Source organism: Penicillium samsonianum, assembly GCF_028829775.1.
Source record: "Penicillium samsonianum strain IBT 33392 chromosome Unknown utg000001l_segment0_segment0, whole genome shotgun sequence".
Lineage (NCBI taxonomy): Eukaryota > Fungi > Ascomycota > Eurotiomycetes > Eurotiales > Aspergillaceae > Penicillium > Penicillium samsonianum.
Window position 1 is genome coordinate 3,463,818 of NW_026643259.1, and position 15,252 is coordinate 3,479,069.

The following is a 15,252-nucleotide window of genomic DNA, read 5'->3' on the forward strand; positions in this document are numbered from 1 at the left end:
CCCAGACAACAGGGAGCTGTCAACAATGCGATGAAGTGATGGTTGCGGAAGGGGAAAATCCACAAATATTGTTGATATCAGGCAAATCAGTGATCTTGATGTGATTTGATAGGGTACTATTCCCGGTATGAGAACAGTACAGGGGAAGATAAGAGGGAATCAGATTGAATGCGTAAAACGAAAACGGCAAAATGAATTCATAGGCATCAGAAAAAGAGAGAGAGGAAAGGAGGAAATAGAGGAATGGACGGATGCAGTCAGGTCCAAATGTAACGATCAACTGGAGATGTTTCAGCTGTGTTTTTTTTTTTTTAACTACATGTAATTTTCTAGTTTGTCCGGTCTTTTTTAAATTATTTTTTAAATTTCTATTCGTCTTTAACGGTTAAACTTACATTTGTAACATATATCGCTTATTTACACCCCAAAAGTGACCAAAAACGAGAAAAACCTAAGACATGCGTTCACGACTCGTATATCTCTAGTACATTTCTAGTACGAAGAGTACCACGTAAGAGGCGCTCCACTAGACTTGATAGTGCCGCTATAGTTGGGATTACAAGCATTAGTGCATTAGAAACTAAATTGGACTCCTCTTTGGTAACCATCTTCGGCATATCAATGGTGATCATTGATCTTTCTTTGTACTCCAGAACAACCTTAGAAGCAACTTCATACATACGATGTATCCATACATCGTTAATCTCCTGTATACGATCTACACTCCAAATTGACAACAGAGCATCATAGGTCCAATCCTAGGATCCACCCCCAAAGGATGATCGGCGTTTACGGCACTCCAGGATGCTGCTTTCGTAGGGGTTGATGTCTTGGGCCCACGCGAAAAGGAGATCATAATAGATCAGCATGGCAATCAGGGGGGATATCCCCAGGAACCTGGCGTCATCGGTGACGAAGTTTCATTCGGGATCAGCAGTTGACAGGGACAGCTACAAATTATTCGCCTCAACTCTGCGCCTTGCAGGAATGGGAAATTACTGAGAAATGAGACTCAACCCATCCGGTGTTCCGACGATGCGGCGGATATATTGCGTCCGGTGGCGGAAAGTTTAAGTTCCAAGCTCACATCGTTCAAAACCAGTGGGCGATTATCTCTTGAAGCTCTTCATTATCGACGATTCCCCTCCGCCCTTTCAGCCTCCAGTCGCTCCGTTCGTTTGATCCGTCTCACCAGCTCGATATATTCCGTCACGCGTTTCTCTTGCCAGATACAACCACCCAGAGTCATAGCCGCAACTTGTAGGAAGACCTTGAACTGTGGCGTCAGACCGCGGTAGACACGGGAACCGGGCGATATCCAGCTTGAGAAACCCTCCAGGGGACGGTGGAAGAGTCGTGAGCGGAGATAGTCGCGGGAGAAGATTGATGGGCGTGGACGGGGTTGTGTCGCGGGATACGCGGGCGGACTTGGTGCGGAGAAGACAAAGGGGTGGGGCATGGCAAGAATCATATGAGCCAAGATGGACACAGAGCCAAACTTGAGGATATTAGCGATTGCACTGGACTTTACGGATTGCAGGTCCGGTTGCTTACCCGGAACACGCCGGTCATGAAGCCTTGGGCGGCTACCCAGGTGATTTCCTCCGGGGGTTCGACATCACCCCTGTGGTTGGATGGTGCTGGCATTCTGGGATGTATATGTACAGTCGTAATGGTATGGCGAACAAGAGGGGCAAGTTTTGGCTTGGGAAAGGTATTGAGATGGATGTCGGTCCTTATCGAAGCCGAGTTCGCCGAGACGATAAACAAAGTAAAGACAAAAGGAAGACGTCTGTTTCAGACTCCAATGGCAATATCAAAGACAATATTGATATCAAGGATGTTGAGAACAAAAGCATGGACCAGCCAGTGTCTTAAAGCCTGCTAACCTTAACTCTTAACTAAGTGTAACTATCTTCCAAGGTTATGTCCTCCATACCATAGTACGGATCAACGATTCTCCAGCGGACGAGTCATACAAAAAAGAACTCCGATTATCAACCCTCTACCCCGTATAAACACCGCTCAATTCAATTGCCAATTCGACCTACACCATATCCCTAAACTCACAATGTCCCTCACCGCACGCACAGCGACCCTCTCCCGGTCCACCAACGAGACCAAAATCCAAATCTCCCTCTCCCTAGACGGCGGCGTCCTCCCACCCTATGAACCCTCAACCCACTTCCCCGCGCCAACAGACCCCAAAGAGCTCGAAGCCTCCAAGAAAGGCATTGTGCCACCCAAGGAGGCCAGCCATGCAACACAATTCACCCCGACGCAGCAAATCACCATCAGCACCGGTATCGGGTTCCTAGACCACATGCTGCACGCGCTTGCCAAGCACGGCGGGATGAGTCTTGCGGTTCGGGCGAAGGGTGATTTGTACAGTGAGTTTCTCCCTGAACACCATACACATAGGATAAACCCTACAATATGGAACACCAATGCCAATGTCAATGCCAATACTAATCCCACCAGTCGACGACCACCACACAACAGAAGACACCTTCCTCGCGCTAGGCGAAGCCTTCACAGCAGCACTTGGCGCACGACAATCCCTCGAGCGATTCGGTCGGGGCGATGCACCTCTCGACGAGGCTCTCTCATGGGCCGTGATTGACCTCTCAAGCCGGCCGTGGGCGGTTATCAACCTTGGCTTCAAGCGCGAGAAGATCGGCGACTTGAGTACGGAGATGATCACGCATGGATTGCAGAGCTTTGCGCAGGCGGCGGGCGTTACGTTGCATGTTGGTTGCACTTATGGTGATAATGACCACCACCGCGCGGAGAGTGCGTTTAAGGCGCTTGCGGTTGCTATTCGCAATGCTTGTAAGCGTAGGGTTGCGGGTGATGTTGGTGCGGGTGATGTTGTTAGTACTAAGGGTGTTTTGTAAGGGTTGGTGTGTTAGATATATAAAATTGTGTTATGGATGACATGAGATGGATGTACAGTGTGGTCTATACCCATTACAGAGCGGTGCAGTCGTATGGCTGGCTATGAAATGAAATGTAATAAGATTGGGTATTTCGAATAAATTCCATTTCTGTTGTACCTAGGTATACTAATCCTACACCATAATCCATAATCCATCAATCATCAAATATCAAATATCAAATACCCAACCTGGCAAACAAAAGAACCAACACTGACATCGAAGAACCAGCTCCGAGAACCCAACGGAGCAATCCCAATTCCCAAAACACAATAATCATAAACCCCAAATCCCTAACCCTTCCCAATCTAAACACCAATAGCCTTCACAGCCCTCTCCCAATACTCCCTCCGTTCATCCGTAACAGAAGTCCCCACACAATCCGAGATATACCGCTGCCACCCAGTCTCGGAACCATCAGCAAGCGCACTCCGCACCTCCTTCGAGCACTGCGTAGTAAGGAACCAAGCACCAGAACCAAAGTCCGTAGCGCCGTCGCTGCGCAGGAGGTCGAGTAGATCTGCCGGGCTGTTGCTCACGCCGGCGAGTTTGTCTTTTAGTTCGGGTAGGGACGAGGCGTATTTTTTGTTGAAGGATGGGGATTGCATGTTTCGTGCTGGAAGATTTGGTTAGTATATATATATAGAGGGGGAAAAAAAGGATTTGTATGCATGTATGGAAGATGGATGTGGATATTGCGGGAATAATTAGGGTTAGGTGAACTCACTACCCTGCCCAGCAACGCCTGGGAAATGATTCTTGTTATACTTGAAATCATCAGTTTCGAAAGCCATCAAACTGATTATGGCAGCCTGCTCTGCTTTCGAGGTGACTTCGTATTTATCGAAAGATTGGGATGTGAATTTGGCTGCTTGTTTTGCTGTTGCACATTCGCCTTCTGCTGGGGCGTCTGTGCAGGATTCGGATGTGGGGGCGATGGTGATGAGTTGGGATTCTGTCAGAGCTGCGTCGCGGGTGAAGAGGGAGATTGGGAGTGGTGTTGCGGTTGTTTGGATTGTGAGGGTTAGGGTTAGGGAGAGGAGGAGGGTTTGGAGGTGCATTTTGTAGATTATGGATTGAGTAGATATAGGTAGTATGTAAGAATGGGTGATGAGTGAACGGGTAACTATGTCACGTAGGAATCAATAGTCAAAAGGTTGAATGGTTGTTATAGATGGATAGTATCGAAAGTGTTCTTGGTTGTGTGGGACCAAAGAGCAGCACTGTAGATCGTCTTTATAAGTCCTCGAACATGTCTGTAAGAGGCAGAAGGGGCATGAAACAGGGGGTTGCATTGTCCAAGGCAGCTGGGACATACAAAGGGGAGGCGTACCCCGTTGTCAGTATGTACATTGTAGGCTAGACGCGGAGAATGCTAGTGGACTGAAGTATGTCAGATGACGGATGCCAATATCAGGGAAGAACACCCAATGATGAGATGACCTATTTACTTCAACAAAGGACATGCTACACAAGGTACTATATTTTTTTAAAAAAGACCAGGGCTCCAGACTTGATAGGACGACTTGGAAAGCTTGTCATGTGGCGATGCAAGGCACAGTGTTGTCATTGGAGGGAGAACTTAGGGTTTCAGGATTGCTGTTTGAGGTTGGCGTTTCAGATTTTAGGGGTTTCAGACATGATTGCACGGACTATCTGACTAGTTATCTACCTTAGATTTTATATTTGGCAAAGTTTCAAGGCATTATTGATTCATCATTCCCCCCGGAGATATCTGATCCGAGTGCATAGAGGCATGTCCATATAATTCCACTGTCTCCCGAGAAGCGAAATCTAACTTGTTTACAAATCAATAGACAAAAAATAATAAAAATGGGGAACAGTGAAACAGGATCACACACAAAGGTCTGCGCATATGTCCAAAAGCAAACCCAATTGCTCCAGGTGAGCATTCAATCCAGGATCCCGTCACAGGATTGAGACACCATGCATAATGCGCTCCTAAACACAGAAAGAAAAGAGCAAAAGTTGTACAATAAATGCTGATGCAGAGATCATGTCCGAGGCCGTATCGTTACAGACAAATACACAAGCTGTAAAATGGCGAAGTTGCGAGTCGAGAAGTCAATCTCTAGATCTCTAGTCATCGCGACGTCCAAGTTCGTACGAGGTCTCTGTGACACCACCTGCCTCTTCGTCTTCTTTGAAGCTGACGCGTCGCAGGAGTGTCGGGACTGAGAGTCGCGAGCGTCGTGTTGGCGACGTCGAGAGTCGCGATGGGTTGGGCACTTTGGAGTAGCGGTAGCGGTACTTGGCCCCCAGGAGCATGACACGTCCATAGCTCCACCAGAGGCAGAATCCAACGACTCCGGCGAGGAGGAAGCCGCAGACAGTGAGGAAGACCCAATGTTGACCCATCTGTGAGATATTAGCGTTGATTCAGTATTTCGATACCAGACTTTGTTACTTACCCAGAAGATCAAGTGCGCATCCTTGCCGTGCCAGCTGTTACCCCGGTGGTGGGTGAAGAAGCTCCAAGAGAACTTGTTGTACTCGTCCTGCATGAGGATGCGCACGCGCCCAGCCTCGCTCGGTCCATCGCGCATGTACTCTTTCCAGATGACAGACAGGAACAGCGGTCCGGTCGAGTACATGACCGTGATGTATGGGAGGAGCCAGTGACGATCGTACTGTTGCAGCACTTCGATGGTACGGAGGAAGAATGGGTGCTGCGGTACGGAACCCATAGCGTCATTGGAGATACCGGTAGGTGCAGTGCGGCGTACCCAGGCAGGATAAGCCAGGAGAGGATCCAAGCGACGGTTGCAGCCCTAATTGATGGCGTTAGAAACGAAACACCATGGTCTCTCGGGGGTATACTCACGTCGTCGAGGTCAATGTATGTTCCACCGAAGTGCGCGAGAATGAAGTATCGAATAGTATCCGCGCGCTGAATAGGATAACTGTAGCCATCGAAGGTGTCCAAGAACCAAGGGTATTCGGCGGCGATAAAGTCTCGCGATTTCTCGTTTGTCCAGAGCTAATGACACACGTTAGTCACCTTGAATTGGGCAGATCGGGTGGGGGCCATGGATGTACAATATATTCATAATCCGGGTGCAAGTCAATGCAACTCTGTTGAGCTTCTACCCAGACCTCTGGGATGGTCTCATTCTTGTATGTCTGGTGAATGATCTTTGGAATAATCTGGGGGCGTTGTTCGATCAGGCTCGAATTCGGCGAGGGTAGCTCCGCGCGGTGTATAGCGTCGGCAGCGGCATCTTCGACTAGTAGTGCCAGAAGCGTCGAGACACTACGGATGAGCAAGGAGAGAATGATGAGGTTGACGAGGAGGAAGATGAAGAGACCGCGCCGCATGATGAAGGCGAAGGCGAAAGCCAAGGACCAAATAGGAGCGTGATAACCAATTGAAACCCCAACAATTCGTTTTATGTCGTAAAAATCGTATTAAGAATTGATTCACGGACCCTCAGGCCGTAGATAGGTTAAAAGTACGGAAATGCAACGGTTCATAAGAATCGGATAATAGACGATAAAAGGGAGAAAAGAGTATTTAAAAAGGGGAGACTTCACGATAATAAGGAGTGACGGGAGTGGGGAGACTAAAGCTAAAGAAGGAAAGGGGAGACCTCGGGAGCGTTAAAAAATGGAAAATGAGGCAAAAAAAAAAAGGGAAAGTAAAAGAAAAGTAGTATAATACAACCTTGGGAAGGGACCAGAGGTTGAGAACATTTACGGAGGCTGAGCAGAGGGGTGGCTGTGGTTCGGCTTGGTCGGCTTGGTCGGTTTGTGATTGGTGGGTTGACAGTGGGGCAACTAAGGGGAATTCTTTTAACCTTTTTCTTTTTCAACAAAAAAACCACATTGTATGGATGAAGGTGCTGGATTTTGGCTTAGATTTAGTACTATTAGAATTACCTCTTCAAAATTGTTATTCGTATAATATAACATTCACTACTCCGTACATACATAGCTACTGGAAATATCTACGAGTGTATAGCTCTCAACGTCGCTAAAATAATCTAAGTTTGGCGCAAGGACTCGTCATCGTATTGTAAATATAGCGCCGTGGGGAAAAAACCCCAACGTGAGCACCGTGTATTGAACTAGTCCTATTTAGGCATGTACTCTACCGTACCTTTCTTGGCCTCGGGAGGCTAGTGGTAGTTTGCATCTGCTAGTCCCGAGGTCTGTTACCAAGGTAATTAATTTACTAGTTAAAAATTAAAGGAGCACGGAAGGACTATAATGATACCGTGTATAACTAACTATAACTAATAATAATGTACATTGTATATTTATTATACGTGTATTTCGCTACCGCCACATGTGTGGCGTGGACTGTACACGTAGGCCTTTGATAAGAGCAGTTTAGTTATGACACTATATGTTACAGAATATATTTTTTATGAATCCAATCCCACGCGTAAAAAGAAAGAACCAAGCCTTGGACACTTTGGCCACAGACTTGGCCAAGGTTATTCCAGCCCGAGAGGTAGGAATAGGCACCGATTTGCCAGGTGAACCGCCACCGCGTGCCACGGGATGGGGCGTGCACGGTACAATTACTCGATTCGAGGTTTCCATTGCCTCCATTATTGCCCCCATTATTGGCCTTATTAATCGTATTCGTACTCCGTATATTGTAAGTATTTTGCTTGTACTCCGTAGTGTATGGAATGAATATCGAGAAGTGCAACATGGGAATATTTCTGACCAATGAAACCTTTGAATAGTTTTCATCAACTGTGCACAAGTACAATTAGTTATGTATAACCCATTACCATGGGAACTGTCACAGAACACCCCACTAGACCCCCCATAATCGCCAAGCAATGGTACGCCAAAACTCCCATCCATAAACCCACGGTTCACCACGTTGGATGTTGGTACTATCTCGATTCAACACTTATTAAACGCGGGTGCCTATCACTCGTCATAGCATACCATCAGAAGATCGGTACTCTGAAGCTTCTCCAGTTTTTGATTCTAAGATCAGCATCGGATGTGACGTGGGTGGTTCTTGCCCCAACCATTAATCTCAATATACATAGGGGATTGGCATAGGGAACCCCCCTTCCTGTAATGGGACCCCCCTGTCTGATTTCTTAGGCTTAATACTTACCGCCTTCCAATTTCATACACCGCCTTCATGTTAAACTCGCTATACAATTGTACTAATCAGACGGCAGCTACCTGCAATTTGTATATAAACCCCTAACAAAATTAAGTCACTCTTGTCACATAAACTAGATCAAACAAATTGATACTCCAATTCTGGTTTACATACATTAACCTGCCTTCTTCCTGCCCATTTTTCCATCACTTTCTTCGTCAATTTCATCGATTTCATCGCCAAAACCGTCAATATGGCCTCCCTAGGCCTTGATTATCTAGACTCAGATCCAGATTCCGACTCTAAGGTTGTTCCAGAGTCCCCACCCTACTAATGCTAAGCACCCAGAATACCCAGTCTTCCCCCGATCTATTAACACAAGATAGCTCTATTCACCGGGATCCATCATCATAGGAAGCAAGCCGAGGCCGGGTGCGTGGTAGAGGACGGGGACGGAGACGGGGACGGGGACGGAGACGGCGCGCGGGGAGGGGTGCGTAAGAAGCAGGATACCTAATTTGTAGAGTAGATCAATGCAGAGATCAATGAAATGTACGATTTTTTCTCATTAAAATGCAGGGCTTTTTACTATGTAAACCAGAATTATATGGTGGTGGCAGAATATATAGCAGAATTCAGTATCGCACCCGATAGGGAAGGCGGTAGTGAATATGCCCCTAAAATTTCAGGGAGGGGGTCCCTATAACTAGTTAGTTACCAATCCCCTATACATACGTACCTCTCTATAACTAATATACCAGTACAGCCTACGATATATGTATATTGTATGTTATAAACCCCTTTCAAACATCCTATTAAACCCACTTATCACTTCTAAAGTACTCCGTACAAGCATTGCGCAGATCGCTTGCCGTGTCATGCTTATCAGCGGGACGTGGGCGCGAAAAACGGCTACGAATTACTCCTTTGGTACAAATCTGATATTAACTCGCAATGCGCGCCTAACGCACCTTCATACTTTATCCTCTATTATCAAGGTAATATGTGCGTAGCAAGTATACATATACGGAGTATGGAGTCCTGTACTGCCATTTACTAATCCTGGGATATACGTAGCTCTTGCTCAGCTAGGAAGCTCGCGCCCGGGGCCCTAATTAAAAGCGCTGCATAGCACCATATTGGTTTTACTGAAATATGGGGCAAATACATGAAATGCACGGGGCGCTGGGCACTGGGCACTGGGCACTGTACGCTGTACGCTGTACGATGTACGATTATATTGCCTCGTGGCATCCTTGGTCTGACGTCGTCCTCCACATCGTGGTACAACACCTCTTTCTAATAATAATCGAGCACTTGTGATGTGAGATGACTAGGCTGACTATATTGTATGATGCTGCCTGTTGATACTACCTATGCATATGCAAGATCGAGGCTGTACAGCCCGGTACTTGACTTGGCATACCTAAACATAGCATGATCATGCATGGCTGCCTTCTGTAAGGAGTTTTGAGGCTGGTACGGAGTAATGCATGCGGTATCATTTTACTTTATTTTACTTTAACGCATGTGAAAGTAAACAAACATGGGGTGCGTTTGAGTTTACGAGGGACGGAGCGAAGTCAAATTGCTCTCGGACTTGGTCCTGGAGGTCATGGCGAGGGTTTGATACCCCGTACATTTCGTCATCTTAAGGTCTGTGTCTGCATGCAGCTCTAAGCGGTATAGCAGTAAAATGAAAAATAATTCGGGTATCTGTGGCTATTCCAATGTAAAAAAATATGCACGCTCTTGTAAACACAAAAAACCGAGTCCTAGTCCTTGCTTCTTTGGGATAGATCACATTGAGCGGACTGTGCCGGGCAACGTCCCACATCAGATAAAAGTGAGCGCTAGTCTCCCTCGTACCACTTTTGGACACAGCTCTGACGTGGCCACCAGTCTCCATGTTCAACCAGTATCTCATCAAAACTCGCGGAATAATGTTGAATGCTCTCATCCGGCGTGATTTAGATGAAAAGCGTCACCAAGAGACTCGGTGTCCAGCTTCCTCCTCACTTGAGCAGATATCAAGGCTAGAATCGGACCCATCGCACCCTGGGCTCTACTTATACTAGTGAGACCTGTCGTTTGTTGACTGCGGTCTAGTTTCAATTTCCGATCGATGCCACAAACGACCTCGATATTCCGTTCGGAAAAGCGACGCTTGATCAATAAAAGAGTACAGCTCACCGAACCTCGGGCGCCGCCGCAGCCACAAACTCGCGGTTCACATTAGCCGCACCGGTTGCACGCTCGTTTGGCCCAGGCGCAGGCTCAAACAGTCGCCGCCACCAGCGAGGCGGGTCAAACGGACGGTGGCCACCATGTAGAGGCGGGTAGACATCGTTGAAGAAGTACCAGATATGACCGACGACAACACCGAGCATCTCATCCTTCGGCACGATCTTATGCACAATCACACTGAATCCCATCAGCACCCAGGGTAAGTAGGGAGCGGTGAAGACAAGCAGGCCCAACAAACTGAGGCGGGTGTCTGGGTTGCGCCGGGCCCAGATGTAGACTAGGCTTGATGAAAGCGCGCTTCCCAGGAAGGGTATTGAGAGGAAAGGCGAGATGATGAGGAGAGTTGTCATGGCGTAGAAGATCAGCCATGCGAAGTGGGCCGGGGAGCGGCCGGATGTTTCTTCCAGAAGACGTGAGTAGCGCTGCAGGAAGAAGACGTGGAATAATAGGTCGAGATTGAGGGGCCCGAAATAGAGGAATGTCGAGAGTAGTCGCCAGTACTGCGATTTAACGTAGACAGAGCGGAAGCTGTAGAACAGCTGGAATGGGGTCACGATGTTGCACTGCACCAAGACTGAGGTTGCGACGGTGGCTACTGTCCACCATCGGGTGACGGGTGGCATCTCATAGAACCATTGCTCGAGGGGAAACTGGCCTGGTTGCCCATTGTTCTCCCAGAGGGCGGCCATGATGTGTGGTAGTTGTGACTTCTGATAAGGATGGAAATCAGAGAGAAGCGGGAGTGAGGGCGGATGATCACCACGAGCACAGAGAGCTCTCCAAAGTGCCTCCGGGGTATATTCAACGTATGACGGAGATAAGAACAGGTAGGCCAGTTTATCGTCACGTGCCAGACACGAGACGCGTGTTTACGTGAGAATCACGGGGGGCTGGGACGCTAAGGCCCGAATAGTTCATATTGACAGCTCCCCAGCCTTCCCTTCGCAACAAAGACTGTCTAATTATTAGCAGATAGGATTTAATCCCAATCCCTTCGGTTGAACCTCGTGTGCAAGCTGTGCAAGCCTAAGTCTCCTCGATACTCGAACACGGTTCCTGCAAGGGGCAATCTCGACACAAACGCGGAAATTCGCAGAACGCTGGTTGCTAGGCGATAAACCTCCCAATTGATCGCTTTCCAACACCCCACTACCCAAAAAAATCACACAGCGCGTTTCTCCTCTCCCACAATGCCACCCAAGCAAGCCCGCAAGACAGTACCAGGCAGCGCACAAAAAGGCAAAGGGCGCAAGACAGCCGCCGCGCCCGCCGCCGATGGAGATGGAACACCAACCAAAGCACGCAAGACGAAGGGAGGAAAGCAATCAAAAGTCGCAAAGACCACTGCCAACGTCCAACGTACGTTCTACCTTTTTCCTACCACCACCACAATGAGCGCCTTACATTACTCTACATGCGCAATTCCCCAACCATCTCCCCACAAACTCAATCTCTCAATCTAACAATCCCCTAGCCGGAGACCCAACCCCCACAGGCCGCCGCCGCCGCTACAAGCCCGGCACCGTCGCATTGAAAGAAATCCGCCGCTACCAACGCTCCTACGACCTCCTCATCGCAAAACTGCCCTTTGCGCGCTTAGTCCGCGAAGTCGCGCTCGATCTCCTCCCCGCCGACGTCGGCGCCGAGTTGCGCTGGCAGTCGCATGCTATCCAAGCTCTGCAGGAGGCCGCTGAGGCTTTTCTCGTCCACCTATTCGAGGATACGAATCTCTGCGCGCTGCACGCGAAGCGCGTTACTATTATGCAGAAAGATATCCAGCTTGCGCGGAGAATTCGCGGTGTCTGGGCTGGGCTTGGTTGAGCTGTTCCATTGACTGTTTCGACTATTTCGATTTTTGCGAGTTTAATATTAATTTCGCGGTGTGAAGGGGGCTTTTCTTCTCCTGCGCATGAGAAGGGAGACCTTAGCGGACATTGCTGGCGTACTGTGGGGCATGGAGTTGACTTCGGCGGGTGCTGTTGTCCTTGTTCCTTTTTTTTCGATGTTTCGTCCAGCGGGATTCCGCTGGTGGAGCTTGTGCCTGAGCCTGTGACGGCAGGCTGGTTTATACCATAGTGTTTGTACATTACGCATGGATGTCGGGTGTTCATGTTCTTTTTTATAGGGAGCGAACCAACTCATGATCTTCCTAGGGTGGTGTGATATACACGCCCGGAGCTGAATCCTATCAATGTTTTCAAGTCAACGATTCCTACGCTACATATATCACTAGGCAAATTTCCGTGCTTAGGGTATCGAAAAGGTATTTCTTGATTCGCCAATAACATCATTTACCGGCTCGCATCACTGTCAATAACCGCAGGAGATATCAAACGCCTTCCCTGGTAGCCATCAAATGGTATCATAAACGAGCGCCTCCCTAGGAACACTTTTGAAACAAACGCCAAGGGGAAAGACGTAAAAAAAAACAAAAAGGTATATCATGTTGATAGCAATAGACAAAAGCCAATCAGACCGAACGTCTCAGACGGGGCGGAAGACCCGAGACCAAGCGTTGACCTTCCTCACGGACGCTCTGCGCTTCCTCGCCCTTGCCCTGTCGCTCCAGAGTCTCAGCCAGCATGTCGTCGGTGACGCTCGCCCACATACGGTCATTAGCTCGTTTAGCCATTGCACGGCCGGCTCGAGCGCTTTTCTCGGCTTGCTCGCCGACCACCCCGCGGAAATACTTCCAGCTCATGAATGTTAGGGTCATGCAGGTGATTTGGCTGTTGCTGATTGCGGTGGCGGATTGCAGAGCTTGCTGGAGGTACTGTTTTGTTTGGATCGTTGACTCGGAGTGAACGGTTGCACAGACTAGGAAGTAGGCAGCTTGTATGTACTTGTTTGGACTGCTTTGGCAGAAGGGTTCGAGGGTTGCTAGAACGCCACTGAGCAGGGAGTGCGACGGGTGGCTTGGGTCACGGAGAATGAGGACTGTGTTGAGACCGGCGAGAATCCGCGTATCACGACAGGGGTCATTGCGTCCTGTCTTGCTGGTAGCGGGATCTAGTGTCAGAACTACTGATTGGAATATGTTCAGCGCGGCCTTGAGATCGCCAGTTGCCTGTGCGATGGTTCCGGCGGCATATTCCATCAGACATTCGATGGTGTCCGGAAGGTTGGAACCAAGCTCCTGGAAGACTTGTCGGAGGTCGTTGAGAGTCTGGCTGGCAAGATCCCAATCAGTGCGAGCGCAGGCCAGGAAGACTCGTTGGAGGAGAAGATTGCAGTAGAGGGACTGACGCCACTGAACCCGACGGTTGGCATTGACCATGGATTCTGAAATTTCTTGAGGGGCCTTGAAATTGCCTTGAACCATTCGAAGCCCTTCCTCGAGATATTTCTCTGCTTTCCGGCCATCATATGAGTTCTTGGCACTGAGCGTGATTGAGCTTAGGAAATAGCAAAGCGCATAAAGATCGTGCTGAGGAAGCCAGTTGAAGCTTAACAGCAACGTTCCATTATGAACCTGCAAGATGTCACCTGTGTCAATAGATGACGGCCCGGCGGATTTACCATTGAGTGGGACCGAAAATGACCCATCGGGACGCCAGTTGCTGTCGCTCAGAGTTTCGTCCATCAAAGCCTGCATGACCTTCAACTTCTGTCCAGATTGGTTGACGTCGTACTCTAGAAGACTGCAGCAGATATCGACCATTTGAATCAAGGTTGTAAGTTGAGGTATATGGCGAAGTTCATCGTTCAGTTGATGGCTTCGCGCGGCAGCCACGGCGCGCTGCGCCTGCTCGATAGAATCGGAATTTGTCGCTTGTTGCAAGTGTGTAAGTGATTCGATGACAGCGGCCATTGCTGAAACAGCCTTATCCCCGTTACGACTAGCCATAGCCGTGATTTTGTGGAGATGCTGTAACGCTTGCACGGAGTCTTGGTGTGACGGAGATGACAACGAGAGTGATACTCGAAGGAAACGAAATGCGTACTCCCATGCGGCATGACGGTACCTATAGCTATTAGTATTCCGTGGTCAAAGGGATTGGTATGGTACATACGCTTCCACATCCTGAATCATCCCATCGACCGCTTTTAAGGAAGCTTTAGGGTTCCTCTTGTGGAGCATTCGTGCCAAGAGGTGCTGCATGCTGTATTTCAAGTCAAGCATACGGTTCTATAACAGTCAGAGATCGAAACAAATTCACTATCAAGGTTTGGTTGACTGACTCTTTCACAAAGATCGATCTGCTCAAGTTAGTGACTTTTTCTGGAATAGAGGGGGAAGACAAATACACACCCCTTTACTCAATGCTGTTTCCGCTTCGATGTCATTGTCGGTTTCCTCGAACAATGTACGCGCATAGCGAAGTCTAACAAGAGCTTCTTTGCGAGGTTGCAATCGCCAGTTCTACCATATCATTTGCTTAGCATGAGTGCGGAATTTCTCCAACGGAGCAGTTCACCAACCTTCAAGACAGCCTCCAAACAGCCCAATCCGGTAGCAACCAGCTTGTAATATTCCTCAACGTCTGTCTCGCCAGCAGTCAATGAGGTGGTTGTTCCACGAGCATGAGCTGCATTTAGATATTCATCAGCCAGGGACAACAGCAGAACCTGATAGTCGACTGGAGGCTTCGTAGATTTGGCAGGCATGGGCTTCCCATGCTTTTCGGCATTTGGTTGACTCGGCTGTCTCTTCTTTTCAATATGTTGTGGTTGAGGTTGCTTCTTCGGAGTCTGGTTTTGAATTCTTGCCTGAATAAGTGGGGAAGGAGCTGGGATCATAATTTGCGGAGTAGAGTGTGTCACTGGCGATGGAGCAGGCTGGGGTCGTTTCGGCGTCGCAATAGGTGTAGAAGGCTTTTTCTGAGGCTCTACTTTAGGAGAGATCTTGGATGGCGTGGGTTCGGTTTTGATTATAGGGTGTGCTTGTGGTGTATGAATATTGGCTTGTGCTTTGTTGCTTTGGGTGTTTGGTTTAGGAGTAATAGGAGACGGGGCAGGAGCAACGTGAAC

At 48.5% G+C, this 15,252-nt stretch overlaps 8 protein-coding genes across 8 annotated transcripts; 3 read left to right on the forward strand and 5 right to left on the reverse strand.

Moving 5' to 3' along the window:
- Window positions 1-652: 652 nt before the first annotated feature.
- Window positions 653-1,895, reverse strand: N7471_001315 (uncharacterized protein). Its single transcript, XM_057274036.1, has 2 exons — window positions 1,555-1,895; window positions 653-1,498 (listed from the first exon to the last, which is right to left on the reverse strand). The coding sequence occupies exons 1-2, from the start codon at window positions 1,645-1,647 to the stop codon at window positions 1,130-1,132; spliced, it is 462 nt and encodes a 153-aa protein (XP_057142215.1). The 5' UTR covers window positions 1,648-1,895; the 3' UTR covers window positions 653-1,129.
- A 176-nt stretch (window positions 1,896-2,071) lies between these two features.
- his3 (imidazoleglycerol-phosphate dehydratase HIS3) lies at window positions 2,072-2,897 on the forward strand (the record flags this gene model as incomplete). Its single annotated transcript, XM_057274037.1, has 2 exons — window positions 2,072-2,390; window positions 2,482-2,897. 2 exons carry the CDS (start codon window positions 2,072-2,074, stop codon window positions 2,895-2,897), a joined length of 735 nt encoding a protein of 244 aa, XP_057142216.1.
- A 347-nt stretch (window positions 2,898-3,244) lies between these two features.
- N7471_001317 (uncharacterized protein) lies at window positions 3,245-4,018 on the reverse strand (the record flags this gene model as incomplete). The annotated part of the gene is made up of 2 exons (XM_057274038.1): window positions 3,664-4,018; window positions 3,245-3,552 (listed from the first exon to the last, which is right to left on the reverse strand). The coding sequence occupies exons 1-2, from the start codon at window positions 3,995-3,997 to the stop codon at window positions 3,245-3,247; spliced, it is 642 nt and encodes a 213-aa protein (XP_057142217.1). The 5' UTR covers window positions 3,998-4,018.
- Window positions 4,019-4,626: 608 nt separating this feature from the next.
- N7471_001318 (glycosyltransferase family 32 protein) lies at window positions 4,627-6,275 on the reverse strand (the record flags this gene model as incomplete). The annotated part of the gene is made up of 4 exons (XM_057274039.1): window positions 4,627-5,315; window positions 5,369-5,728; window positions 5,782-5,937; window positions 5,997-6,275. The coding sequence occupies 4 exons, from the start codon at window positions 6,273-6,275 to the stop codon at window positions 5,037-5,039; spliced, it is 1,074 nt and encodes a 357-aa protein (XP_057142218.1). The 3' UTR covers window positions 4,627-5,036.
- A 2,012-nt stretch (window positions 6,276-8,287) lies between these two features.
- On the forward strand, window positions 8,288-8,551 carry N7471_001319 (uncharacterized protein; the record flags this gene model as incomplete). Its single annotated transcript, XM_057274040.1, has 2 exons — window positions 8,288-8,341; window positions 8,417-8,551. The coding sequence occupies 2 exons, from the start codon at window positions 8,288-8,290 to the stop codon at window positions 8,549-8,551; spliced, it is 189 nt and encodes a 62-aa protein (XP_057142219.1).
- A 1,672-nt stretch (window positions 8,552-10,223) lies between these two features.
- On the reverse strand, window positions 10,224-10,970 carry derA (putative ER-associated proteolytic system protein Der1; the record flags this gene model as incomplete). The annotated part of the gene is made up of 1 exon (XM_057274041.1): window positions 10,224-10,970. One exon carries the CDS (start codon window positions 10,968-10,970, stop codon window positions 10,224-10,226), a length of 747 nt encoding a protein of 248 aa, XP_057142220.1.
- A 501-nt stretch (window positions 10,971-11,471) lies between these two features.
- N7471_001321 (histone H3 family protein) lies at window positions 11,472-12,102 on the forward strand (the record flags this gene model as incomplete). The annotated part of the gene is made up of 2 exons (XM_057274042.1): window positions 11,472-11,640; window positions 11,756-12,102. The coding sequence occupies 2 exons, from the start codon at window positions 11,472-11,474 to the stop codon at window positions 12,100-12,102; spliced, it is 516 nt and encodes a 171-aa protein (XP_057142221.1).
- A 649-nt stretch (window positions 12,103-12,751) lies between these two features.
- Window positions 12,752-15,021, reverse strand: N7471_001322 (uncharacterized protein; the record flags this gene model as incomplete). The annotated part of the gene is made up of 4 exons (XM_057274043.1): window positions 12,752-14,246; window positions 14,295-14,410; window positions 14,534-14,644; window positions 14,704-15,021. 4 exons carry the CDS (start codon window positions 15,019-15,021, stop codon window positions 12,752-12,754), a joined length of 2,040 nt encoding a protein of 679 aa, XP_057142222.1.
- Window positions 15,022-15,252: the final 231 nt, after the last annotated feature.